The 21,387-nt window shown below is 44.5% G+C and overlaps 1 protein-coding gene and 1 non-coding gene across 2 annotated transcripts; both read right to left on the minus strand.

The window, feature by feature from the left end:
• Positions 1-845: 845 nt before the first annotated feature.
• Positions 846-20,545, minus strand: Ntaq1 (N-terminal glutamine amidase 1). Its single transcript, XM_055626285.1, has 6 exons — positions 20,382-20,545; positions 10,192-10,291; positions 8,798-8,848; positions 6,146-6,294; positions 5,284-5,408; positions 846-1,634 (listed from the first exon to the last, which is right to left on the minus strand). The coding sequence occupies exons 1-6, from the start codon at positions 20,468-20,470 to the stop codon at positions 1,525-1,527; spliced, it is 624 nt and encodes a 207-aa protein (XP_055482260.1). The 5' UTR covers positions 20,471-20,545; the 3' UTR covers positions 846-1,524.
• On the minus strand, positions 14,482-14,609 carry LOC129690950 (small nucleolar RNA SNORA11). The gene has a single exon (XR_008722398.1). It is a non-coding gene; the product is annotated as a small nucleolar RNA SNORA11 (small nucleolar RNA).
• Positions 20,546-21,387: the final 842 nt, after the last annotated feature.

Below are 21,387 nucleotides of genomic sequence, written 5' to 3' on the forward strand. Positions count from 1 at the left end.
AAACTGATCTAAGAGCAAAAGCTCAGACATACTTACTATATATAAGAAATTGCTTGCTGAGTGGGGTGTGGTAGAGCATGCATGGAATCCTAGCACTCAGGATGCTGGAGCAGGAAGACTGCCATGAGTTCAAGACCAGCCCAGATTACACAGGGAATATGAGGCAAGCCTATGTTCCACAGAAAGACTGTCTCAAAAACATTTTTTTTTGTTTTAAGCTTTACAGCAGAGACATCCTAACTATATGTGTCTCTCATGCAAAACTGTTATTTAAAATTATATGACTAAAGTCAAATTTATACGGCATCTCCAAATGTGTGCATGTGTGCTAAATGTATTTTAAAGCAATGGTTTTCATCTATGACTGAGACATTCGTAGTTATTTCTGATCGAGACTGGCATAAAGGGGACAAGGGAAGATGGCTGTCGCTAAAGTGCTCACCACATAAGTATGAGGACCTACAGTCAAACCCCAACATATAAAGCTAAGCAAAGGCAACATGTGCCTATAACCCCTACTCTGGGGAGACAGAGACAAGAGGAGTCTAGGATTTACTGGCAGTCGGTTTAGAACAATCAGTGAGCTCTAGGTTCAGTGAGAGGCCCTGTCCCCCAAAGTAAGGTAGACAGTCATTGAGGAAGACACTCAGCATCAACGGTCTATACTGCGCACGAACACACAGACACACACACACACATAAGGACATATATACAAAAATGGTGACATGAGTGTATCTCAGTGGCACAGTACTTGCCACACATTCAATGTGGCCTTACATTCAATCATCAACACCACCCAGTTCCACTGCCGAAAAAAGAAAACCACAAATTCTTCTCAAACAAAATTAATTTTGAGTCAGTTTTATTTAAAACTGTGTATATAAACAGGCCAAACAACACTCACAGAAGATATCTGCAGCTTTTTTAAATACTGTAGTCCAAAAAGACTAATACTGATAGCTGATTCAGCTCACAACAGTGTCCCTTTCCAAGCAGCAGAGCTGTCTCTAGAAACATTTTACAGATACCTCTAACAGGCAACAGATTCTTAGAGCCACAGGCCACAACCCTGTGCTCAAGGAGTTTAGAGTATAGCCAGACAGGAAGGAGAGAGAGCAGACAAAAGGAGCTGGCTTGAAGTCTACACTTCTGGTTACACAAAAGCAATTGCTGGCCTAGGTCATCGCATATCTCAACCACTAAGCCATGGGAATATCTTAGCGACCATGCACCACGTGTGGCGTATCAACAGGAAAGCTTTTATTTTGCTGTGTGTCTATGTCTGAGGCTGGTGACTAACTGATTTAGGATTGGAGATAGTACTCTGGGGTAGAGCCCAAGCTTAAAAAAAAAACTGGGGTTGGGGGGGCTACTCATTCATTTCTGTTTTCATTAATGTTTCCCATCACATTTAATGATTAAAATATACCTCTAAGCTGCCTGTGCCATGCTGTTCTACTAAATAGAAGGATGGCTTATTCATATCCTAGAGCTTCTCTAGTTCCACAAGAACTGGCATGAGGCTCAGTAGTTTTTACTGCTGAACCGATGTACAAACTCAGACATTGTGTAGACAGTTCCCCATCCTACTTCAGGGTCCATGCTGATGAAGTCGTTCAGGTTCATTTTGGAGTCTAGAAAAGAAGAGGAAAGAGATGTCTGCTGAAACAAATTGCAAGTTAGCAGCAACAGAAGAACCCAGAAACCTAAGAGGTGAGGAACCCATTCACATGAACAGGAGTTCAAAATCACATCTGCTATGTTCTTGCCTCAAACACAAAGCCTTCTCTTCAAGACATAGTATCACATCAGCCTATGGAGAGAAGTTCTAGCGAGTAATGGCCAGAAGTCTTCACAATACAAAGGTTGTACAAGAACAGAGAAAGAAAGAAAACTGTCACAGACTGGGGGGAAATGAAAAGACATGACAGCTGGGAGTGGCAGTACACGCCTGTAACCCCACACTCAGGGAGGCAGAAGCAGGCAGATTTCTGTGCGTTCACAGCCATCCTGATCTACAAATGGAGGCCAGAACAGCCAAAACTACACAAAGAAACCCTGTCTCAAAAACAAAAACAAAAACAAAAACAAAAGACAACAAAAGGCATGACAACGAAATATCACACCCCTGAGTTAGATTCTGCACCATAAATAGGAAATAAAAGAGAAGCCTGAAAAACTTCATGGTATTATCATTAATATTTTTATGTAACATAGCAGTATTTTTACATCGCTCTCTTCTTCCTCTTTCTGTGGTTATGCTATGGTTAACACCAAGGAGGTGGCATGATGGCTCAGCAGTTAAGAACACTGGTTGCTCTTCCAGAGGACCTCAATTCCCAATACCCACATTGTGGCTCACAACCATCTGTAATTCCAGGAGCTCTGATGCCCTCTTCTTACTGGGCGCTGGACACACACAGTTTACCTACATAATGCAGACAAAACTCCCATATGCATTAAAAAATGAAAATAAATATACAATTTTTTTAAAAAGGGAATCTGAGGGAAGATAACGTAAGAACTCCATCCTGGTTAGCAAATTTTCTAGGAGCCTAAAATTATTTTATAAAATGAGAGGTTGTATAAAGGGTGCATGCATAATTAAACAATTTTTTTCTTTATTTTTCAAAAAGCCAGGTATGGCGGCACACTGGAAAGAAAGAGGAAGGCAGAAGTCTATGAGTTTAAGACTAGCCTGGTCTACAAGGTAAATTCCAGGTCACCCAGGAATACATAGTGAGATCCTGTCTAATGAGTCCATTTTTTTGTTTTGTTTTGTTTTGTTTTGTTTTGTCTGAGACAGGGTTTCTCTGTATAGCTCAGGCTATCCTAGAACTCACTCTGTAGCCCAGGCTGGCCTCAAACTCAAAGATCTGCCTGCCTCTGCCTCCCAAGTGCTGAGATTAAAGGCGTGTGCCACCACCCTAGATCCTGTCTAAAATAACTAAATAAAAAGGAGGAGCTAGGGGGACTGGAGAGATGGCTCAGAGGTTAAGTGTACTGTCTGCTCTTCCAGAGGTCCTGAGTTCAAGTTCCAGCAACCACATGGTGGCTCATAACCATCTATATAGGGATCTGATGCCTCTTCTAAATAAATAAATATCTAGATAAGATAGATATATAAACAAATCTTTAAAAACACACACACACAAAAGGGAGCCATTACAAGTACTTGTTCTTGCAGAAGACCCAGGTTTGAGTCCCAGCACCCAGAAAGTGGCTCACAACTCCAACTTCAAGAGCCCTCATTTGATCTCCTCAGGCACCATGTGGTACACAAACATACATACAAGCAAAACAGATATATACAGTAAATAAATCTAAATATAAAATTTAAAAAATAAAAGGCAAAGGAGAAACAGTATAATTATATTTTAATTTAAAAAAACTAAAAATACCTAAAATTTTATAATAAATAAAAATTTTAAAATAAAATAAAAGTACTTTAAAATTTTTTTTATTCTTTGAAAGTTTCATATGAGGTATTTTTACCATATTCTTTCTCTTCAACTCCTCCCAAATTCTTATTTTTCAAGACAGGGTTTCTCTGTGTAACCCTCACTGTCCTGGAACTCGCTTTGTAGACCAGGCTGACCTTGAACTCACAGAGATCCACCTGCCTCTGCCTCAAGAGTGCTGGGATTAAAGATGTGTGCCACTACACCCAGACAAAAGAATATTCTTAATAGGCACTGCAGGGCTGTTTGTACGTGTGTGTGTATGGGGAGGTGCATCATACAAATTCACACACCAGAAACCAGAGGTCAACATCAGGTGTCTTCCTTGGTAGCTCTCCCCCTTATTAAGAGAAGGTGTCTCATTGAACCTGGACTTCAGTGGCCCACGCAGGCCACTCCAGGGACCCACCCCTGCAGTGCTAGGATAAAACATGCACACCACAGCTGGCTTCTACTGGGTGCTGAAGATCCAAACTCAGCCAGGTGTTGGCACACAACTCTGATCCCAGCGCTTAGGTGGCAGAGGCAGGAGGAGATCTGCACTCCAGGTCAGCCTGGTCTATAGAGACAGCCGGAACTACAGACAAACTCTGTCTTGCGGGGAGAAGATCCAAACGCAGGTCCCCATGCTTGTTTGGCAGGCACTTGACTAAGCAAAGCATCTCCCCAGCTCACATTATAAATTTCCTTTATTGTGCAGAAGCTAACTAAAGCTGAGCTAAAAATGGGTAATGGCGCCTAATGAGCTGCCATCAAAGCCAAACAACTGACCCAAAAAGCACCAGGTCCTGATAAAGTCATGCCTGCAAATTACCTACCATGTACTAGGCTGCAAGAATCCACATCCACACAGTCTCCCGCCGAAGGCACTCGGTGCCCAGGCTCGGCCCTGCGTAGCCAGTCACGGGAGACGTCGAGGTAAGCCGCCTCTAACACAGCTTTCATGGTTCTAGTGTGAAACTAGGGATGTAGATGAGCTATGAGCAAGCAACCACACAGTTTTGTTGTTGCTGCTGTCATTTCTTTCATTTCAAAGCCTCACCTAGAAACTCAAAACTCAGTCAGAACCCTTAAGGGTTCACCCCCTTCAAATGTGCCAGATATTTTTTGCTTTCTTCTGAGCTAGTGACACACCTGCCCTGTTTCTGCAGAATCCTGCACAGCCTACAGAGTGCATTAGCCACATGATAGGGTGACTTCACCCTAACTGGAATCTTGTGAGTGGCTTACAATCATAGACAATGTTCCAAAAGCATATGAATGCTGAGCAATGGTTAAAGGTGAACAGCCTGCTATATTCTTTACTCTCAAGGCACTCTCAGCTGGACTGCTGCCTAGGAGGTGAGTGCTGTGGTACAACCCTCTTAAGGCAGCTTTTATTACAGGGTTACTCAAATGACACTTCACAAATCAGAAGGATGCATGGGGGTTTCTTTTCCCAGAGCAGGAAGCCCCACCATGGCAATGTGCTCCTGATACCGCTGTTATGTGACAAGGGGTGATGCCAGAGTCCCTGCAAACGTATCCAGTAATGGAGCAGTTTGCTGTCATGGCTTCTGTTCCCCAGCACTTATTCTCGCCGAGTGCTTGTTCTCACTTACCCTCACAACTCAGGGAGCTGATCCAAAAGCTGACTAAGGGAAGCCAGGCAGTGGTGGCACAGCAAGCCTTTAGTCCCAGCACTCGGGAGGCAGAGGCAGGTGGATCTCTGGGAATTCGAGGCGAGCCAGGTCTACAGAGTAAGTCTAGGAGGCTACACAGAGAAACCCTATCCTAAAAAACCCGAAACAAACCGAACAAACGGAAGACATCCATGGCTCACCTCCAGTTTCAATGCAGGGGTACTCCGGAGGAGGCTCTCTCCAGTTCCCACTGGAGTCTTTCATGTGAGACCGGTCAGAGGCAAAGTTCTTCAAGTAGCAATCAGCACGAACCACTCTAAATTTCCTGCAGATAAATCAACATTACTTCTATCAGGGAGGCATCACAGCCAGCACTCTAACTCACGTCTATGATACACACAAGACTACTCATGAGCTTTTACACTGATACTAATGCACACACGTGTATGTGGCTGATTAAATGAGCCAAAGGAAATGATTGAAACACAAAGCTATGAAAGCACAGGAAGTAAATCTACCCAGCTACTTTTATTTAATCAATTGTACATCAGGGGCAAGGGGTAGAAATTTTGTTGTGGCGTAGAGTCTTTCTTGATTTTGACAGCATTAGCCATTCTCTAGCCATACTCCAGCAAATGAGAAAAATCCTCAATACATTTGAAAGATAATGTTGGGAATCTCATCACGCTCACTTCTTAACAAACTTATTTGAGTGTGAATTTGTGTGTGTGTTTGGGGGTAATTCTCTCTTTCCACCACATGGCTCCTAGGAATGGAATTCAGGTCCTCAGGCTTGGCCGGCCCTCATTAAGCTAATGTTTATAACACCACCAACTTTTTGTATGATGAGCCTTTAAAGCTTTAAGGTGCTCTTAAGGTCTTATATAAAAAGCACACCAATAGTGCAGATGTGGGAGGATGCAGACAAAACAGGAAGAAGAGAAAAGAGGAGAGAACAAAGAAAAAGAGAGAAAGGGAGAGGAAAAGGAGGTAGAAAACATTTCTTCGTAATCACCAATCCCTACTTCAGAAAATCAGTAACTGGGTACTGAATTTCCTCACCTCCTAAACTGTGGATGAATGTCATCATCAGACTTAAGGGCATCTTCTACGTAAATGTCGAAAGGGCAGGGAAATGGCAAGAGAGCATCAAGATCATAAATGAAGCTCTGTCCTTCACGTGACACATGAAGCAGAACGACATGATAATCCTAGGAATAACAATCACTGAGGTTAACCCAGCTGGTGTGGGACAGTCAGTTCCAACAGTACAGGACCAGTGCACAAGCACTGGCGCTATTGGGCTCACACCACCCTCCTTGTAACGCAAAACAAAATGATAGTAAGACACACACCCTGCAACACTGAAGGCTGGAAAACGCCTAAACATTGACAGTGTTTGAACCACTGTTAGGTGACATCCCATTTTCTGTAGCTGAACAGAATATCTGATTACAGGACGCAGGTGTATTTTGTATTACATTTTAAAGTTTGATCATGTAAAGGCACACATGGGCATTCAGAAGCATACACTCATTCATACACACAGAGGCAGAAGTCTACAAAGCTATCTCCTACACTCTGGACTTTCAATGTCCCCCAAAACCAACATGTTAAAGGCTTAATTATCAGCGTGGCACTAGGAAGGTAGTGGAGGCTTCGAGATGGGATGTGCATTTTAATCCCAGCACAGAGGCAAAGGCAGGTGGGTTTCTGTGAGTCCAGGGCCAGCCTGATGTACATGTAGAGTTTCAGGCCAGCCAGAACTACATACTGAAATCTTAAAAACAAATACAGTGAAGTCTAGTCAGAAGTTCTCTGGTTACTGGGGGTTTATCCTTGAAGGAGATACTGGGAGCCCAGTCCCTTCCTCCTCTCTCCTTGGCTGTGAGACAAATAGCTCTGTTCCACCATGTGCCCCTGCCTCATGACAGGCACAAATAGAGGCAAGCGATCATGGATGAAGCCAGAAACTGAACACAAAGTAAACCTTCCCTCTATGGTGATTCATGTCATGTGTTAGCTACAGTGGGAGACCCTCCAAACTACTAACATTGGGGTCTCCCTGAGGTCATTCCAAAGAAGGACACTAATTTCAATTTTTTATTATTTTTTTCTAATAAAAAATTTAAAACTAAAAAAGAAAAGCGCAAAAACAAAACAGCCAATAAGGGAGAAGGATAAAGACCACTCCCATGGCCCTGCCTTGTTACAGAAAGGACCTGTTACTCTCAGACACTGCACTGCCAGCACCAGCTGATGGCTAGGAGGATGCAGGATTCTCAAAGGACATATAACATACGCTGGTTCTTCAAACACAGGAAAAAGTGTTCTTGTGGAAACAATGCACCAAAATAACTGTTCGGTCTAAAGTCACGCTAACAGCACCTGACTTTCTTACAGCACATCACCATTTACTCAACATGCTAATCCTTTTCCCTGTGAGATGGGAAAGATCATCAACACAACAAACAGTGTCTACTGAATGCTCCCTTCAGCTCCAGTTCCAACTACAGAAAGCAGAAACACCATCTATCAAGTGCACTCCATCCCTCCAGATGAGCTAAGAGCTAACAGCTCCACTCCATCCCCTGGCCTGAGGAGCTTTACATTCCCCTCCACCACAACAGCCCTGTTTTTCAATTGCTAGTCACATTTACCTAGGATTTACCTAGTATTTTAGTTAAAAATACTAAATCTTGAGCCAAGGATGACTTAGGAAAAGAAACTGGGCACGAAAGCCTGACAACTCAACTTCAACTCCGGGAACCAACTCAAGACAACCTATGGATGTAGCGCTGAACATCTGTAATCCCAGGACTCCTCCAGTGAGATGGGAGGTGCAAACAGGCCTGAAAGCTCACATGCCAGGGAGCCTAGAGCTTGTACCACAGCAGCAGGAGCAAAAGACGACAGACAGACACACCTACACAAACCTTTATTTTTCTTTTTGAAAAGAAGCAGAAACAAACCAAAAGACTCTGCCTCAACAAAGCAGATGTGTTGTCACCTCTGCATGTACCTGCTGTACACGGGCACACATACGCAAAAACAAATAATAAATTAAATCTTTAAAAAAGAGAGGACTAGGCTGGAGAGATGGCTCAGGTTCCCTAGCACAGTACTAGTTTTGTACTAGTCAACACCTCTCTGCTCTAGCACCACAGGCCTGACAGAAACAACGTGAGGAAATGTTTATTTTGGCTCATGGTTTCTGAGACTACAGTCTAGCAACCCTAAGGCGAAGGTATAATGATGGGAGCAAGCATTATGGCAGCAGGATTATGAGGCAATTGTTCCTCACATGAAAACAGGCCAGGAGGCAACGAACAAGAGAACGCAGGCCATAACTAGAAGCAGGTACAACCTTCAAGGCCCTTTCCCAGGGACACATTTCTACTAGCTAGGCCTTGGGTCTTAAAAAAGTTCCACAAACTCACAAAAAGCATCACCAGCTAGGGACCAGGAATTCAAACACTGTAGCCTGTTGGGGACATTTCATACACAAACCGTTACAGGACCCAAACAAAAAGTTAGGAAAATATATGTCCATCGTGCTTCTACCACAGACAGAATAACATCTAGTCTCAAAAGACCCTTTCATTAATAACTGTCATAGCTTTTCTATCGCATCCCTTCAATCTGCTTTACCATACTGATCACTCAGAGGCCACAAGGAACAGTTCGTCAGAGGCTCTTAGGTGGCCATCTTACCCAGATTACAGGTCCGTTCCCAGGTCTTGCCTGCTGTTTCCAGATAGGTACCTACAAAATATAGGACATCCATGAGTTTCATTCAAATCCTTCCAGAGTCTCGAGCCCAGTACATTGCTGAGTAATAAACTATTCCTAAGTGAGCTAGAAAGATGGCTCAGCGGCTTATAGCATTTGCTGCCATCTCAGAGGACCCAGGATTTGTACCCAGCATCCACATGGCAGCTAACAAATACTGTAACTCCAGTTGCAAGATATCCAATCCCTTCTTCTGGTCTCTGTAGGCACAGTGTACACAGACATACATGTAAGTAAAACACCATACACATTAACACCAATCCCACACACACACCAAAAACTCAGCCAAGCTGATTTTAATCCCAAACTCAAAAGCAGAGGCAAGTGGTTTTCTGTGAATCTGAAGCCAGCCTGGTCTAACAGTGAGTTCCAGGCCTACCAGGGCTACATAGTGAGACCCTATCTCAGAAAAAAAATAAATTAATTAACTAAATTAAATTTGAACATCAAAAGCATTTATGTTTCTAAGAATCAACATCAACATGAAGGAAAGAAGTCCAAATCCTCCTAAGATTAAATATCCTTCACAGTGAGAGTAGAGCAGTGTTGTCTGGGGTGCAGGGCCTGGATTAGGAGTCAGAAGGGCAGGCAGAGTCAAGTCCTGCCTTCTCACTCAATTATTCATGGGACCTCTCTGTATCGTTCCCTCTTTACCTACTGACTGGAGAAAAAAGGTCACAGCAGCAGTGCCTGCCTGTAATCCCAGCCTCAGCTACATAAGGAGTGTAAGGCTAAAAGGGCACAGGTAACATGAGACCTGCCTCCAAAACAGAAGTGAAGTCAATAAAAGAAAATGGAGAAAGTTGGCCCAAACCTTGCCTATATGTCAAAGAACTTCTATGACCCCCAAATGAGACAATGCCTGCCAAAGCCCTTTATAACACAAAGGGCTACTTCTAATGCTTCATACTTCAGAGACAAATCTTTACTTCAAGTCTGAGTTATATGGCTTTAATTATACAATTAAAAAAGCTGTAAACTATATATGGAGTGTGCCTATAATACTATAATACACTGTGCCTATAATACAGTACTCAGAAGGTCACCACAGTGTGTGGGCAGTCTGCTGTATACAGTGAGTCCCAGGTCAGCCAAGGTCCGCACGATAAGACATTATCTCAAAAAGAAAGGGAGGAGCACGCCATCACAAAGTTTGCCACCTACAAGTAAGGGACTGAATTCTTCTGCACCAAATCTCATGTTTAAAAGGTTGCTATTGCAAAGCACATTTTAGAATAGCATAGCATCCCGACTGCACCTAGCTTCTGAGGCCACCCTAAATCTCATTTTCCTTCTGTCATCACTTACCAACTTACCATCTTCTTCTCATTTGATATGAAGACAGCATAACATTCTTCCAAGGGATACTGGTTGTGGGTTTTGATGTATTCACAGAGCTTCCAAATGTTTTCTTCACTGAAATAAAGCAATTGTTTAACCAACGTAATTACAAGTGAGCACACTATGTCTTTCAAATTCAAATAAAAGATTGATAAGGATGTAATTGGGGACCTTAGCCACCTCATCTGACAGTTGGCTAACAGGTGGCTTCAGCATGGTCAGCAAGCTGGCAGCCAACCTGTTGTGTGTGTGTGTGTGTGTGTGTGTGTGTGTGTGTGTGTGTGTGTGTTTGGGGGGCTGCAGGACAGCTCACCTAGCACTGAGGACTGACTGTAGCCAGTAAGACACTGTCAGGGTTCCAGAAGCTAAGACAGCAGTGGAATCCCAACTTAATCACTTGACAAGAAAAGAAGCTTTGCACTTCCTGGCTTCTCTAAGCACCTGCTTTTCTCCTGTGTAAAATTTGTTCTCACACCACACTGCAACCCTCCATAAATCCCAGTTAACACTAGTTCCCCATTTGTCTGTGAAATGTGACAGGGTTTGTTTTTGTTTGTTTGTTTTTTGTTTTGTTTTTTTCCATCAGAGTTGAGTTAGAATTTAGTCTCTTCCTTGTGGGTGACGAACTATGTGTTGGCGTGCCTCTGCAGATTGCGTTTCTTTCCTTCCTTTCTTTTTGAGACAATGTCTTATAGTGCAGACCTTGGCTGCCCTGGTACTCATTGCGTAGACCAGATAGGCCACAAACTTGTGATGACCGTCTGTATACTGGGATTATAGTCATGCTCCGTGTATGGCTTAGAGCCTCTTTTAAGTGTATAATCAGAGCCATCCATCCATAACACACACACACACACACACACACACACACGTATTATGCTTCTAAGCAATCAACATCAATGTGACAGAATAAATCCTAAAATCCTAAATCCTAAATCCTCCACAGTGAGAGTTCACAAGAACTTAAGATACCGTACAGTGTCTTCCAGAGAGCAAAGGGACCTGGATTAAGAATCAGAAGACCAGGCAGGGTCAAATCCTGCCTTCTCACTCAGTCATTCATGACACCTCTCTGTACATCTTTTCTTCTTCACCTATTAAGTGGAGAAAGTTTGCAGGTCATGGTAAGGGCCCCTAGCTAGAAGCAAGCAGGAAGAGTTTTATGACATGTCCAGGAATTCTAGAGGGAGGTCCTGGGGTAGGGTACCCCAAAAATCCCTTCAGGAAAAATATATCTTTTAGAAAATTCTGTCTTGCCTGGTACCTTTAATACCAGTACTCAGGAGGCAGATCTCTGCCAAGTTCAAAGCCAGACTAGGCCACATAGTGAGGCCCTAGAGGCTCAGTGGTTAAGAGTACCTACTGCTCTTCCAGGGGACCTATTTTGAGTCTCAGCACCACACTGCAGCTCACAACTGCCTGTAACTCCAGCTCCAGGGAGACCTGACACACATGTACATACTCATATACACACACATACATACATAAGATTAAAAGTAAATCTAAAACATTTCAATTTAAAAAATAAAGAAAGAAATCATTTTAAAAGTTCTCCTAGAGCTTTTCTTTTAGGTGTTGGCACAGCCATAGCTAACAGAAAGAGCGAAAGTCATAAAGCCAGCACAGCTGAGCCTTATGATGCAATCGCCCTTGTGCTATCCTTCATTTTTGGTCTTGACCCCCACATGTTGCACATTTGGGGGGCTTTTGATATTTGTACTACTTGAAATATTGGATTTAAGGCAACTTTTATGAATCATTTATGCCGTCTTCCAAAAGTACTGCTTCTAAGCTTCCCCAGCAAGGTCCTGAGCATACTATCCTCTTCTGCTTTTATCTGGCCTATTTGAAGGTCTCCCTTGCACCCTGGAGATTGTGACTCAAAGAGGCCAAAGACCTCTTTATGAGGCTGTTCTCCAAGATACTCTTGGAACATCTGCCCCTGCACTTACTCAGGAACACGATAATCAGAACAAAGTAAACTTAAAAAGGTAAACAAGATTCGGTGGGCTGGGGGCTGGAGGAATGACTCAAGGATTAAGAGCACTGGCTGCTCTTCCAAAGGTCCTAAATTCAATTCCCAGCAACCACATGATGGCTTACAATCACCTATAATGAGATCTGGTGCCCCCTTCTGGCCTGTAGGCATACATTTGGGCAGAACACTGTATACATAATAAATAAATGATGCAGCCAGCCCTGATGAGACTTGAGAGGCTAGGGTCAGATAGAAGGGGAAGAGGTCCTCCCCTAGCAGTGGACTAGGGGAGGGGCATAGGGGGAGAAGAGGGAAAGTGGGTGGGACTAGGAGGAGATGGCCGGGATACAAAGTGGGAGGGAGGGAGGAAGAAAGGGAGGGAGGGAAGGAGGGAGGGACGAAAGAAGGAAAGAAGCAAAGAAGGAAAGAAGGAAGGAGATAATGCAAGAAAAAAAAAGATTCAGTTGGCTGGAGAAGTTTGATCTGGCAGCAGATCACATTAAAAGCCTCTTACTACTAATGATGGACAAAGAATGGTATGAATAAATGATTAAAAAATAAAGTATTAAGAACCCCCTCCCTTTCTTAGAAAAGTTAGCTCATGTAGGACCACTGTGATGTCCTATGACAAAGAAAAAAAGAATACCAAGATTAGACATATAAATAAATTCTATAAATACATAAAACATAAACATTGTATTATGCCAGAAACTGAGTAATAACTACAGAAGCTTTGGTCTGAAAGTTTTTTCTTGGGCTAATGACAACTAGCACTCTGACCATTAAAAGATAATACACTGCTTGGGAAATGGCAATCTGCCCAGGCTGGCTTGGAGATTTTCGTTCCGTCTAATGCCCTTGAAACCACAAGACTGTAAAAGTTGGGTTATGGGATTGATGAAGAAAACTGTAAAGATAACTCTGCTCTGTCACAGTTTATCAATGGTGACTAAACTTATGACCAAAAGGAAGTGAAAACAAGCATCTAAGGACAAAATGATACCCTCTATGTTTTGGAACAACATGAATCTACCCCTGCCTACTGAGTTCAGTATAAATAAAGAAGCACTCTGACTGCCAGTCGGTCAGGATGCAGGCTTCCCCTGACCTCTGTGCCTGACTCACTCCTCCTTCACTTATCTCCTTTGTGGAATCTGGCCATAGCCGGGGCTAGTCCCTGATGGGTTCTGGTGGTGCACGCCTTTAATCACAGCACTTGGGAGGCAGAGGCAGTAGGATCTCTGTGAATTTGAGGCCAGGGTGACCTACAAAGCAAGTCTAGGACAGCCAGGGCTATTACACAGAGAAACCCTGTTTCAAACAGAAAGGAAGGAAGGGAGGGAGGGACGGAGGGAGGAAGGGAGGGAGGAAGGAAAGAAGGAAAGAAGGAAGAAAGAAAAGAAAAGAAAAGAAAAGAAAAGAAACTCATCTTCCTATGCTCTGTCCCAGACAAACCTCTATGCGACAGGCCAATAGCTTTCTGACACAGTGGTCAGAACCTATCTAAGCAATGCCCAGGGCATCACACTGAGCAGTACCTGAGCCTCCTTCCCAAGCACTCCTAGCTGTCTTCACAGCTCAATCTTTGAGTTCCTATCTGTGTGATGAATCACACACACACACACACCCCTCTGCTCAAAGTCGACATTCTACTCATAGCATATCACTCAGTGTGTCAGGACCAATTTCTAGCCATCCCCACCTCACTGCCTAAATATAAAGCAAGACAGAAACAGTATGCAGGAAATTTATGAACTTAAACTAAACTAAAAGTATTACAGAAATGAACACTTTTAAACTTTTTATTACATTTGATTTATTCTGTGTGTCTCCTTGTATTTGTGTATTTGTGTGTGTGTGTATCATACTTATGCATGCCAAAGTGCATGTATGAAAGTCAGAGAACAATTTTCAGGAATAGGAGTCAGTTCCTGCCTTCTACCTCCTGGGTCCCAGTGATTGAACTCAGATCCTCAGACTTGGTAGCAGGTACCTTTAGCCTCCCCCCACCCTTTTAAGAAAAGTTTGGGGAGGGAAAGACAGTTCGGATGGTAAAGGTCAAGTCCAAGCCTGGAGACAGCACTCACTCCTGGGGATCCCATGTGGTGAGAGGAGAGAATTCCAGTCCAGTCTTTATTCCTAACCACCCACGGACTACCCACACATGAACCGACTATGCTAGAGACAGCCGTCTGCCCAACTAAACCCTGGAACCTTTTTCCCCCCCCGACACTGAGTACTGGCCCACAGCTTTTGCCTGGAAGTCATGTGGAGGAACAGGGGAGTCGCATGTGGGGATCTGCTCGCTGAGAGGAAACCGTGCTTGTGTCCCTCATCACAATGGCCCCAGATTCTTCTTGGGTGTGTTGTAAACAGAGAAGCCATTCTTCTGGCCCCCTGCTCTGAGCACACCCATAAATATTTTTATCCAAGTTCTGAGAAGACATATGTTGGTCTGCTCCACAGGAATTCTGACTTAACCACAAGCAGCTTCAAGTGCATATGAGACACAAATCACAGCTAAGTGCTTAGATAGTGAATTACGGCCTACAGATGGGAAGGAGCACACAGGTCCAAAGCACCAGTTATCTCCTAAGGCTATAAAAGATGCATAGAGAAAACGCAGAGGAGGGAGTCATTAACTGAGAGAGATGGGGAAACAGTAACAGTCCAGGTCAGCAGTTTCTCCTTTCACCTTGTCCACATCTCCATCCTGAGATGGTTTGGAATTAACGCACAGCTCACAAGTCCACAAGCGTTATCAGCAGGCCGAGTATATGAGGTGCCTTGAACACACAGTGCCCATTACTTTTCAAATTTGTATGAATGTTATACAGGGTGAAGATAGATAGATAGATAGATAGATAGATAGATAGATAGATAGATAGATAGATAGATAGAGATAGACAGATAGATAGATGGATAAAACATGCTAGGTGGTGGTGACACACGCCTTTAATCCCAGCACTAAAGATAGAGATTCGGGAAGACCTCCAGGCCACCCTGGTCTACAGTGTGAGTTTCAGGATATCCAGGGCTATCTGGAAAAACCTTGTCTTAAAAAAACAAAATAAATAAATAAAATAAAAAATAAAACTAAGTTTTTGTTTGTTTGCTTGTTTTTGTTTTGTTTTTTTTTATGTAGGGTCTCACTGTGTAACTGTGGCTGGCTTGGAGCTTACTATGTAGAACAGGCTGGCCTCATGCTCATAAAGATCCTCTTGCCTCTGCCTCATGAGTGCTAGGTTTACAAGTATATGACACCAAAATCAGCCATCAATTATTTTCCATAACACAACTAATACTTAAGTTGAGCAATCTCATGAAACTTGTGTTGTTTCATATTTGAAACAGGGTCTGGCCTAGAACCTGCTATGGAACCAAGGCCAGTCTCAAACTTGAAGTTATTCTCCTGGCCTCTGCCTGCAGGTGCTGAGGTTATAGACATGAGCCACCATACCCAACTCATGAAACTTTTTTGAGACAGGGTTTCTCTGTGTAGCCTTGGCTGTCCTGGACTTGCTTTGAGGACCAGGCTGGCCTCAAACTCAGAGATCTCCCTGCCTCTGCCTCCCTGAGTGCTGGGATTACAGGCACATGCCACCATGCCGAGTGAAACTTTTTTTAAAAATAAAGATTCATTTTATGTGTAGGGGCGTTTCGCCTGCATATGTCTGTGTATGTGTGTACAGAGCCTAAGGAGGACAGAAGAGGGCATCAGATTTCCTGCAAATGGAATTATAGACAGTGGTAAGCCATCATGTGGCTACTGGGAATAGAAGTGCTCATACTGCTTAGTCATCTCTCTAGCCCCACCTTTTCATGAAACTTTTGATGTTAAAGGGGGTTGGGAGTGAATCTTTATATTTTGGGGATGCTGGGAGCTGCAGCAGGAACAGAAAGTACTCTGCCTTTGTCATGGATACTGGAACCTATTTTTACTGTTAAATGGAAAAAACAAAACAGGGAGTGGTGATAATAGTATTTCCAAGATATCAGTTGATCTTATCCCTAGCAAAAGGGCTAGCAGAGCAACAAAAGGGCTGCAGCAGGGGTTACCCATGAACTGAATTCTAAGAAGCAGATTTAAGGGAGCATCCCTCACAAAACGGAATGTAAAGGGCTAGGGGTGGGAGTGAGGTAGCGGAGTTTATCTCAGTGGCATGCTGGAAAACTCAAGACCCAGGGTAGGAGCCGACTACAGGGGTGCCCAAGGCTATACAGAGAAACCCTGTCTCAGAAAAAAAGACCCTGGGCCATTCAATATTCAGCACTGGGACAGGGAAAGGAAGGAAAAGGAGGTGGGGGACCGGCAAAACCACACAATCCCACCCAAATCTTAGCTACCACTATCATTAAGTGAGACCGAAAAGATAACAACTACCAGAATACAGCAGAAGCAGCATTTATTTCAAGTTAAAAGAACTGGAGAAACAAACGCAGTCAGGTGTGCTTACTGGCATGCCAATCACAGCAGGACAAGCAATTTAAGAAATACATTTGGTTGTCACTGCTTGGACGTGGGGGAAAGCTGGTAATAGCATTTATCTGATACTGGACAGGAATGCTACTATACACCCTTAAATTCATGGAACACAGAATTGACACTCAGAATGCCAACAGAGCCAAGGCTGAGAACCCTTCAATAGGGAAGAGAAGGCAGGCTCAAAATAAGGTTGGAAGAACACAGGCCTTGGAAAAACTAACCGGATAACCTGTGATGCCCAGAGATAGGCTCTGCGGCAAAAAAATATGATGAAGCAAGCCTGGCGTGGTGGCACAGGCCTTTAATCCCAGCACACAGGAGGTGGGGTAGGAGTACGTCTGTGAGTTGGAGGCCAGCCTGGATTACACAGCAAGTTTTTGGACAGACAGTGACATCCTGTCTTTTAGAAAAGAAAGGGGGAAGGGAGTCTAGAGAGATGATTCAGCAGTTAAAAGTACTGGCTGCTCTTCCCAAGGACCTAGCACTAAATCCAATCTCGGGATCTTCTAGCCTCCTTGGGTACCAGTCACACATGAAGCGTATGGACAAATATGTAGACAACATTAAATTTTTTTTTTAAAGAAGCAGCCCTATCATCCTCCACCATACTACCTGTAAATCCAAACTCTCTAGGGTAGAACCCTAAGATAGACAGGTTTTACAAGCTCTCAGATGATTCTTCAACACATCCAAATTTAGAATAGTTTTGACGTTTTGAGCAGCACGAAACCAGCAGAGTGTAAAGAGCTGTAGATGGAATAGTGTCAGTTACTTTGTCCATTGCTATGGCAACATCTTTTTCTTTTTCCTTTTTGGCTTTTTGAGATAGGGTTTCCCTGGCTGTTCTGGAATTATCTCTGCAGACCAGTCTGGCCTTTGCCTCTGAGGGCTGGTATCAAAGGCATGCACCAACCACCGCTGCCCAGCTGGCAACATTATAAGGAAGAAAGGGTCTACTCTAGCACAGTGTGACGGTGGGGAAGGCACGAAGCAGCTGGTCACATTGAGCCCCAGTCAGGGAGGCTGAGAGATCAATATCGGTGCTTGGCTCTTTTTCTTATTTTTATTCAGACAGGGATGTCCATCAGTCTTGTCAGTCCGTCAGTCCACAAACCAGAATGGTGCCACCCACATTGGGGGGCGGGGATCTTCCATCTCAATTAGCCCAGTCTAGAAGCTCCCTCGCAGGCACACCCACAGGTTTGTCTCCCCAGGGATCTCAGAGCCTGTCAAATCAACACCATTAACCATCACAGAAGCAGACAAATGGGCTGTCAGGAAGCAACTGGAATCGTCCCCAGGATGGCAGAGGAGGGCTCTGCAGCTCAAGGAGCCAAACGGAGATCATCCATTGAAGAGGTGCTACCTCTTGTCTGTCTTCCACCAGACTGTGCCACTCCTTTTCAGCACCCCCCTCTCACACACTGCTCCCAGAAATACTCATGACGTGTATCCTCTCAGGACTGCATCAGCCGTGCTCCCTGACTGAAATGACCGTCTGCTAGTATCTACAAAGCTCCCATGCTTTCCCTTCAGATTTCTGCTCAGCATCACCTTATCAACAATGCCTTCCTTAAATATCCAAAATGTGAAGCACTATAGGTCACCATCTTCTCTCTTGTACTATTTTTCTCATAGCCCTTAGCGTTAGTGCACAACTATTGATGCACTAGCCCACTCTCGGGGCTTAGGCACCTGTGATGTGATCATCAGTAGCTGCCGCCAGGGGGCCTGGAATAAAAGGGCCCCTGCCTCTCTCTCTGCTTTGGTTTTCCTGTGGAGTGGCCCCTCCTCCATCTCTGTCCCTCTGTCTGTCTCTCTGCCTTCATGGCTCACTCAGGCCCTCTCTTCCACTCCCCTTCCCCTGGAAAAAAAAAAAAAAAAAAACTCTTTCATATAAGATCTGTTGTGTGCATGGCATCATTTTAAAATGTATCAAAACACCACAAACCGAACTTAGTTTACTTGTTGTTGACTGCTTTAACCCCACTAAAATATAAGAATCGTGAGATCCTGCCAGGAAGTTTACTCCCTGCTATACCCTTGGAGCACAGAATCATCCAGCACACATTTCACATCCCTAAGAAATTAAATGAAGGAAAACAGAGTAGATGTTCCAGATAAAAACTGGCAGGACTTTGTAACTGGGCAGGGCAGATACACAATGCAATGGCTAAGAAACAAGGGCTCCAATCATCACAGACTCCAGACTTAATTCCACAACTTAGTTGTGTGGTCCAGAACAAACCACGACCATTCTATACTGCAGGCTTTGTATTGGCAATAATGACCGTGGTACCTGTCTCCAAGGCATTGCTCTACCACCAGTTCTCAACCTGTGGGTCAAGGAGTCACAAAGCAGATGCCCTACATATCAGATATTTACATCACAATTCATAACAGTAGCAAAATTAGTTATAAAATAGCAATGAAATAATTTTTTTGGTGGGGGGGTGGTCACCACAACATAGGGAACAGTATTAAAGGGTCACAGCAAAATTTGGGCTGTAGTGGTCATGGCTGTATAAATGTTAAGGTCTTAGTGTCACTGGCTGAATGGCCAAGTGGAATGGGGAGAGTATATTTAGATGACCTGGAAGTTACTCCTAGGATGGGGAAAAAGTCCCTACACAAGAAAAAGAGAGAGACAGAATGACCTGGAGGGGAAAGGAACTCTACAAGGAGAACAGAGCCAAAATACCTGGGCCCAGGGGGAGCTGCAGAGACCAATACTCCAACTAAGGAACATGCATGGAGAGAACCGCGATAGAAGTCCATTGGCTGCTCAATTTCCAAATAGGTTCCCTAGTAAGGGTTACTGGGGCTATCTCTAATATGAACTCAGTGGCCGGTTCTTTGATCACCTCCCCTTGGGGGGCGTAGCCTTGCCAGGCCACAGAGGAAGATGATGCAGCCAGCCTTGATGAGACCTGATAAGCTATGGTCAGATAGAAGGGGAGGAGGACCTCCCCTATTAGAGGACTAGGAAAAGGGCATTGGAGATGAGAGAGGGTGGGTGCGACGGGGGGGGGGGAGGCTGAGAGGAGACTGGGGGAGAGGGCTGCAGTGGGGATACAAAGTGCATAAATTGTAATAAATAAATATGTAAATAAAACTTAAAAAGGAAGGTGAGGTGGTTTGGAAAAAAAAAAGCCAAGGTGGACCGTGTTGGAGGGGCAGAAGCAGACTAGGGCACTAGCCTTACAATCTGACGCCTTGAGTAAAAACCCTTTGGTGCCTTGGAATTCTTCAAAGCTACAATCGAACAGTATCTGAGTTAATTTACACAAAGCACCCAAAACAAGGCAGAGGAAAGTGCAAATGCAACCGTTATCATCACGCCAGTAGGTTACAGTAGCGTTAAGTGTTGCCTCAACTGGATTTCTGGCTACCTCAAACTGTGTCTCCATTGTCTTTAAAATTAACATGACCTGTACTCCACTCAAACCACACAGGCTTCAGCAGGTACCCAGGGTCTCCAGCTCAATTCCCCCCTTCCTTGTACCCAGGCACTAAGATGCGCCGTCGTCCCTCGCCTCAGACACCCACACGGCCCAGGCTCAGCTAAGGAACCCAACCCTCCTCAATCCGGCGCCAAAACCTGGCAGTGTAGGCTTGCAGCGATCCGGAGAGGACCGGGAGGAGGGCGCATTTGGTGGCGGCGCGCATTCGCGCGGATCCCCGGGACCGCGCTCGCTCACCAATAGCAGCTGCTGTAGACACACGCGTCCCGCGTTGGGCAGGCCGGCTGGTAGTGCGGGACCGTGGCGGCGGGGCCGTCCCCCTCCATGGCCCGAAGCCGCAAGTGGGGAGATCAGACCCTGAACCAGCAGGACAGTTTCCGGGTGGAAGAGCCTGGAGCCGGGTGGGCGGGATCCAGTGCAACGTAAGGGCGGAGCCCGGAGTGTCGGAGAGTGCGTGATTCCGGATGGGCGGGGTCTGGGAGAGTGGCTGGGGCCCGAGTGGGCTGGGGCGGGGCTGGTGGAAGGGGTACTAGGGGGTCTTAGGATATCAAGGGCTGTTTGGTTCCTGCCAGGTCTTGCATGGTGAGAGGCTTCCCTCGCCCACCCACCCCCAACCCACCGCCACCCGAGCCAAACAGGGGTTCTTGCGCTGCGCTGTGTGGACCTTGCCGTCTCCAGAAGGAAGGGGGGCGATGCTTGAGTTGTTGAGCTTTCGGATAACCCTTCAACCGCAGCTGAGTTGCCAGCTGTGTGAAACCAGAAGAGACTCTAAAATAGACGCTTAGGCGTGAAAGCTGAAGCTTTAGAACTCTTAACAGGAACATAGAAATAGGGAAAGACTAAGGGAAGGATTGCACCCAAATCTCACCATATTGTAATTTAATTTTATATTTTAGTTTGTACATCTATCTATCGATCTATTATCTATCTATCTATCTATCTGTCTATCATCTATCTATCTGTGTGTGTGTGTGTGTGTGTGTGTGTGTGTGTATCTGAATATGCAGAAAACAATAGATCTAATAATGGCAAAAGTTTTAACCAAGTGTGGTGCCGGGCGCTTATAATCCCTGAACACAGAAGACTGAGACAGGAGGACTGCTTTGAGTGCAAGGCAAGCCTGGACCGGACCAAGCAGGGCTACAAAAGACTTTTTCTTTTTTTTTGAAAAAAAGAAGAAGAAGAAGAAGAAGAAGAAGAAGAAGAAGAAGAAGAAGAAGAAGAAGAAGAAGAAGAAGAAGAA

The sequence above is a fragment of the Psammomys obesus genome, unplaced genomic scaffold, assembly GCF_907164565.1.
Source record: "Psammomys obesus unplaced genomic scaffold, mPsaObe1.curated_primary_1811, whole genome shotgun sequence".
NCBI lineage: Eukaryota > Metazoa > Chordata > Mammalia > Rodentia > Muridae > Psammomys > Psammomys obesus.